General features: G+C 64.9%; 2 protein-coding genes across 2 annotated transcripts; one reads left to right on the top strand and one right to left on the bottom strand.

The window, feature by feature from the left end:
- The first annotated feature begins 600 nt into the window (after positions 1-600).
- On the top strand, positions 601-1292 carry LOC311220602 (arf-GAP with coiled-coil, ANK repeat and PH domain-containing protein 1-like). The gene is made up of 3 exons (XM_084304164.1): positions 601-687; positions 794-843; positions 1170-1292. Exons 1-3 carry the CDS (start codon positions 611-613, stop codon positions 1268-1270), a joined length of 228 nt encoding a protein of 75 aa, XP_084160290.1. The 5' UTR covers positions 601-610; the 3' UTR covers positions 1271-1292.
- A 322-nt stretch (positions 1293-1614) lies between these two features.
- Positions 1615-6247, bottom strand: LOC311220596 (monocarboxylate transporter 13-like; the record flags this gene model as incomplete). The annotated part of the gene is given in 13 exon segments (XM_084304158.1): positions 1615-1637; positions 1989-2241; positions 2243-2262; positions 3206-3536; positions 3538-3567; positions 3569-3679; positions 3681-3710; positions 3712-3950; positions 4986-5088; positions 5090-5104; positions 5106-5131; positions 6053-6128; positions 6131-6247. Coding segments are annotated over 13 exon segments (1374 nt in total).
- Between the last annotated feature and the right edge of the window lie 840 nt (positions 6248-7087).

Raw genomic sequence — 7087 nt, 5'->3', positions numbered from 1 at the left:
TGAATGAATGGTGGCGGCGCCCACCCCTAGCGTGGCTGGGTGGGAAGCTAAGCAGGGGCTGCCGTGTTCAGCTCTTGGATGGGTGACCCTTCATTCAGCCCCATTTAATGAATGGAGGCGGCGCCCACCCCTACCACCTTCACTTGGTGAAGCTAAGCAGGAGCTGCCCCGTTCGGTTCTTGGATGGGTGACTGCTACTATTTCGAATCCCCTTTAATTGCAGTCCTGAATCAGCCCCTCCACAAACTTTAAACCCCCCCCAGGGGATCCTCAGTGGTTTATTGGGGTTGTTTTCCTGCTCCTCTGGTGCTCCCAGTGTCCCCCAGTCCCATACTGGGAGGGCAGCTCACAGAGCCCCCATTTAATGAATGGTGGCGGCGCCCACCCCTAGCACAGCCAGCTGGGAAGCTAAGCAGGGGCTGTCCGTTGGGGTTCCTGGATGGGTGACCAGCCCCAGTCCCTTGGGGGGGGTCCCATTTCCTTTGGGGGGGGGTCCTTATCTTATCTTATCTTATCTTATCTTATCTTATCTTATCTTATCTTATCTTATCTTATCTCCCCCTCCCCAAATTCCAGCCTGGCCTGCCTCTTCCTGAAGCGGGGGGCTGACATGAACGCGGTGGACGCGGAGGGGAAGGACGCCCTCACCATCGCCATCGAGCTGGCCAACGCCGACATCGTCACCCTGTGAGTGCACCCTTGGGTGTCGGGGTGGGGGGGGGGGGGGGGGAGCACCCCTTGGGTGCGGGGAACCCCCCCCCATCATCCCCCACCCCTAATTTCTCCCCCTCAGGCTGCGGCTGGCCAAGATGCGGGAGCTGGATGCTGCCCAGGGGCAGACTGGTGGGTGTTTTTTTTGGGGGGGGGGGGGGGGGGGGCTCTGGGTTTTGGGGTGAACCTGGGGATGGGGGCTCCTGCAGAGGAGTGGGTTTGGGGGGGGGGGGGCTGGGAAATAAAAAATGGGGGGGGGGTCCTGAAATTTGGGGGTATCCTCGAGTTCAGAGGGGGGGAGAGCCTCAACTGGGAGGGGGCGCAATGGGGTTTTTTTTTTGGGGGGGGGTCCCGAGTTTGGGCCGTGGGGGGGCTTCCTTGAATTTAGGGGGTTCCAAGGGGGGGGTCCCCGGTTTTGGGTCCCCCCCACCCCACGCCCACCCCCCCCCCCCCGGCAGGCGACGACACCTACCTCGACATCTTCCGCGACATCTCCCTCATGGCCTCCGACCACCCCGAGAAGCTCGCCCGCCCCCACAACAAGTTCACCACCCTCTAGCTCCGCCCCCTTTTGGCCCCGCCCCCCCTCTAGGAAGGCCCCGCCTCCCTGGGCAAGGCCCCGCCCCCTCGCAGGCAGCTACCAATAGAATAAAGCCATGCCTCGGCCTCCCCCCCGCCACGATCCTCGAACATCTCCTGATGCGGTACCTAGAACCGGGCTGGTTGGGTTACCTAGAACCGCCCCCAAAATGGGCCCTAATTGGGGCACCTAGAACGTCCCGCCCCCCAAAATGGGCACAAAATGAGTCCTCTAGAACCCCCCCCCCCAAAAAAAATCTGCTCCCCATGATGAGCTGTGGGTGGGCTACCTAGAACCAACCCCCCCCCCGGGATGGTCCATCTCTAACAGGCCCCGGTTGCGTTACCTAGAACCAAGCACCCAACGTGAGCTAAAATGGGCCCTGGCGGGGTCACCAAGAACCGACCTTCGCAGCTCCCTACCCAAAATGGCTCCCGGCGGGGTGGCCCCCTCCCCAAATCCGTTATCTAGACTGGATCCTGCTTGGGTTACCTGGAACTGGGACCCCCCCCCAAATTCCTCACATAACCAGCTGGGGGTTGGGGAACCTAGAACCCAAACCCATCACCTGAAACGGATCCTGTCCGGGTCACCCCACGCCAACCCCAATGTGTTACCTAGAACCCCCCCCTTGTGTTATCATGGGGTACCCCCCACCCCATCCTCAATCCCCTCCCCCCCCAAGGGTGACACCCACCCTCCGCCCCCACCCCTGGTGCCAAAAGAGGGACGGACCCAGGCCGAGCTTTGTGGGGAGCAGCGGGTTTAACGTGGCTGGTTCTAGAGCGTCGAGGGGGAAACCGTGGGGGCCTCGCCAGGGCCAAGCCGTGCCCCCCCCCTTTGCCACCGTCACCCCGGGAAGTGCGGAAGAAGCCGGGGAGGGTGAGGATGAGGAGGCTCCCTGCCAGGAGGAAGGCGCCAGCAGCCAGGAAGGAGGCTGTGAAGTCCCCCGGTCAGGTCCCGCAGCCAACCTGAAAGACATTGGGGCACCTAGAACCCCAGAACCCGCCTAGAACCAGCCCAGAGAACAACTGGGGGGAGGTGGGAAAGGGTTGGAGGACCAGGAACACGTGGGATGGGGCACCTGGAACCCAGAACCCACCTAGAACCAGCCCAGAGACCAGCTAGGGGGAAGTCTGAAGGGTTGGAGGACCAGTAACGTGCGGGATGGGGCACCTGGAACCCCAGAACCCCCCTAGAACCACCCCCAGACACTGCCAGGGGAACCCAGTGGTTGGGGGGACCAGGAACACCTGGGGTTGGGGCACCCAGAACCCACCCAGTGACTGCCGGGGGTGGGTTCTGAGGGGCACCCCAGGCCTGTTGGGGCACCAAGAACGTCCAGCACGGCCAAGGTTGCCCAAACCTCGAGGTCTTGGGCCCATTTTTGGTCTAAAATGGTGAGAAAACGGGCCCGGGAGCCCTCCCAGCTGCTCAACGCGGCCAATCCTAGGGCTCCTAACCCCACCACGTGTCATCACCCACCCAATCAGCTACGAGGATGGAAAAGTGCCCCCAGCCGGGCCCTAGGGGTGCCCCATGACTGGTTCTAGATCCCCCAACCCCTGTATTGTTTCGGTTGTGCTGTTTCGTGATCTAGAACAATGGGGAATGAGGTCAGAAACCCCTCCCAGGTGTGCTGCGTGGTGGGTTCTAGGTCACCCAGCCCACCGTGACCAATTGCTGACCCCATGAGCCATGGGGACGGGGAACGGGCCCCCTAAACGCACTCCAGATGCCCCCGATGATGGGTTCTAGGTCACCCAACGCCACAACACGCCGGTGGCGTCATTTTCTGCCCCCAAAATGACGAAAATCAAACCAACAACCACTCCTGGCTTCCCCCCTAGGACCGGTTCTAGGTCCCCCAACCCCTCCCAGCACCCCCGGCCCCATACCGAGCCCCCTTCCTACCGGCGAAGGGAGCCCCCAGCAGCGACCCGAAGCTCTCCAACATCTGCATGAGGCCGATGGCGTGGAGCAACCGCCCGGCGCCCACCACCTCGGCCACGCCGGTGAACTGCAGGGGCACCACGGCGCCGGCGCAGAACCCGTAGGCCAACGCCAAGGCCAAGAGACCCCCGAAGGACGTCCCCAAGGGCAGCAGCAGCAGCGCCAGCCCCGTCAACGCCGACCAACCGAAGAGGTGACGGAGCAAAGGGGCGGCGGGGCGGGCGGCCAGCCAACCGGCCACCACCCGCCCGCCGCCGTCGGCCGCCGCCGTCGCCGCCATCACCAGCCCAGCCCCGGCGCTCGTCGCACCCCACCTCGCGGGCGGCGGGCCGGCCCGTGGACGTAGGGCACGTAGTAGCCGGCGTCCACCAGCACGAAGGCCAAGGCGTAGCGGAGGAAGGGGCCGTGCCGCAGCAGCCCCCACGACCCCCCTTGAACCCCGCGCCGGCGCCGGCGCCTCGTTTGGGGGCGTCCAAAGGCCGCAGCAAGGCGCCGGCCACCAGGAGGTTGAAGGAGACGGCGGCCATGAGCAGCAGGGCCCCCCGCCAGCCGTAGGTGTCCAGCAGAAGAGGGACCAGAGGTCCCAGGGCCAACCCCGAGACGCTGGCCCCTGACATGGCCAAGCCGGTGGCCAACGCGCGCCGCGCCGGGAAGTAGCGGCCCACGGTGCCCAGCGAGGGGGTGAAGACCAGCGCCCAGCCCAGGCCTGCGGGGAAAGGTTGAGGGGGGCGGGTTCTGGGCGGGGCTGGCCAATGGGGGGGGGGTGGGAGGGGTTTACGGTGGGATAAGGGCAGCCAATGGGAGCGGTGGTTCTAGGTCACGCAACGGGATGCGGTGGTTTGAGGCGTTTAGTTGGGGGGGGGGGGGTTCTAGGTCACTCAATGCATGGGGGTGGTTTGAGTCATTCGGTTGTCGGGGGGAGGGAGGGGTTCTAGGTCACCCAATGGGCTGGGGTGGACTAGGTTGCCCAATGGTTTGGGATGTCTAGGTGTCCCAATGGCCTGGGGCCATCTGAGGTCCCCCAGTGATGATGGGGGTCACACAATAAGCTGGGGTGGTCCAGGTCACCCCATGGCCAAGGATGTTCTAGGTTACCCATGTCCCCTTTGAGCCATCTTTCACCCAAGGAACTGTAAAGTTCTAGGTCACCCAACCCCTTCTCTCCCTCACCCAAAGGAACCCCCACGTTCTAGGCCACCCACCCCTCTAGGTCATCCAACCCCTTCCCTCCCTCATCCAAGGGAACCCCCACGTTCTAGGTCACCCAACCCCTCCAGGCCACCCAACCCCTTCTCTCCCTCACCCAAAGGAACCCCCACGTTCTAGGCCACCCAACCCCTCTAGGTCATCCAACCCCTTCCCTCCCTCATCCAAGGGAATCACCACGTTCTAGGTCACCCCAACCCCATCCCTCCTTCACCCAAGGGAACCCCCATGTTCTAGGTCACCCAACCCCTCCAGGTCACCCAACCCCTTCCCTCCCTCACCCAAGGGAACCCCCACATTCTAGGTCACCCAACCCCTCCAGGCCACCCAACCCCATCCCTCCCTCACCCAAGGGAACCCCCATGTTCTAGGTCACCCCCTCACCCAAGGGAACCCCCACGTTCTAGGCCACCCAACCCCTCCACATCACCCAATCCATCAATCCTTCACCCAAGGGAACCCTCGCGTTCTAGGTCACCCAACCCCTCTCCCGCCCCCTCCCTCACCCCCCCCGCCCACCCCCCCGGCCCCGTACCCGCCAGCAGCCCCACGCTGAGGTAGAGGTGGGCCAGGTGGGTGGCGAAGGCCCCCAGGAGGAACCCCAGGCCCGTGAGGAAGCCCCCGGCCATGACCACGGGGGCGGGCGCCGAAACGGGGTGCTCAGGGAGCTGGCCAGGGGGCCTGCAGACGGGGAGCGGGACCCCAGGGGGGGTTTACTGGGAGGACTGGGAGCCAGGGATGAGGGGGTGGGGTCCCAGTGCCTCCCAGGGGACCTTTACTGGTGGGATTGGGACCCCAGGGTGAAGGGTAGGGTGCTACCAGTGCTCCCAGTGTGTCCCATTTGCCCCAGGACTTCTTAATGGTGGGATTGGGAACCCCAGGGAGAGAGGGGGGGGGTCCCAGTGCTCCCATTCCTCCCAGCAGCCCCCAAATCCCCTTAATGGTGGAACTGGGACTTCAGGGAGACAGGTGAGGGGGGATCCCAGTGCCCCCCACAGCCCTCCAACCTCATTACTGGTGGCACTGGGACTTCAGGGACGTGAGTGAGGGGCCCCCAGCTCTCCCAGTATCCTCCCAGTATCCCCTAAAACCCTTTACTGGTGGTTCTGGGTCCCCAGGGAGAGAGATGGACCCCCCCAGCCCTCCCAGTATCCTCCCAACCCCTTTACCGGTAAAACTGGGACCCCAGGAACATGGGTGAGGGGCCTCCAGCTCTCCCAGTATCTTCCCAGTATCCTCCCAGTATTCCCTAAAACCCTTTACTGGTGGCTCTAGGTCCCCAGTGATGGACAGATGATGGACCCCCCAACCCTCCCAGTATCCTCCCAGTATCCTCCCAGTATTCTCCCAACCCCTTTATTGGTAGCACTGGGACCCCAGGAACACGGGTGAAGGGCCCCCAGCTCTCCCAGTATCCTCCCAGTATCCCCTAAAACCCTTTACTGGGGGGCTCTGGGTCCCTGGGGACACAGGTGAGACCCCCCCCAACCCTCCCAGTATCCTCCCAGTATCCTCCCAACCCCCTACTGTTCGCACTGGGACCCCAGGAACATGGCTGAGGGGCCCCCCAGCCCTCCCAGTATCCCCAGTACCCCCACTCACCGCCCAGTTGCAGCGCGGCGATGGCGGCGGAGCCCACCCAGGCAACGGCCCCTGCCCCCCCCCCGAAGGACCCCCCCCAGCGCCTCCCAGGCACAGCCCCAGCGCCCGCAGCCCCCCGAAAACCAGCCCCGACTGCAGGAAGGCGCCCCCCACCACCGCCCACCCCCAGGGGACCGGCGGGGACCCCCCCGCCATCACCCAGCGGGGGGGGGGGCACTGGGGACAAGGGAGGGGGGGGAGACAGGGGACAAGGTGGGGGGGGCGAGTTTTTGGGGGCTGGGTGATGGGGGGGGACAGGGGGGAGAGTTAGAGGGGACGGGGGGGGCACAGGTTAATGGGGGACCCTGGTGATGGGGGGGGGGGCAGGGGACAAGGGGGGGGCAAAGGGGGGTCAGAGGGGATAAGGGGGGGTCAGAGGTTAGGGGGGGACCCTGGTGATGGGGGGGGGCCACAAGGGACAAGGGGGGAGGGGCAAATTTTGGGGAGGGGCAGGTGATATGGGGGGATATGGGGGACAAGGGGGGGGCAAGGGGGGGTCACAGGTTAGTGGGGGACCCAGGTAATGGGGGGGGGGGACACAAGGGACAAGGGGGGGGGGCAAAATATTGGGGGGGGGACAAGGGGAGGGCAATGGGGGGGGGGTCACAGGTTAATGGGGGACCCTGGTGATGGGTTGGGGGGCACAGGGACAAGGGGGGGGGCAAAGGGGACAAGGGGGGGGGGGACAAAGGGACGGGGGGGGCACAGTCGTCCCGGGGGGGGCACTCGGGTGTCCAGGGCAGAGCAGGCGGCTGCAAAAAGGGACCAGGATAATAGGGGGGGGGGGGGGGGGGGCACAAGTGGGGGGGGGGGCAGGTAACAGGGGCTGGGGGGTCCCAGGTGTTTGGGGGGGGTCCAAGGTGTGTTTTTTTTTTTGGGGGGGGGCAGGTGTTTTGGGGAGGGGTCTCAGGTGCTTGGGGGTCCCAAATTGGGGGGGGGGGTCCTCAGGTAACGGGGGGGGGGCCCTGGGAGGGGGGGTCCCAGGTGTGGGGGCTC

This window comes from Netta rufina (genome assembly GCF_964035555.1).
Source record: "Netta rufina genome assembly, chromosome: 35".
NCBI classification, from domain to species: domain Eukaryota; kingdom Metazoa; phylum Chordata; class Aves; order Anseriformes; family Anatidae; genus Netta; species Netta rufina.
Note: the sequence above shows the minus strand (reverse complement) of the source record. Positions and strands in the feature narration are given on the sequence as shown.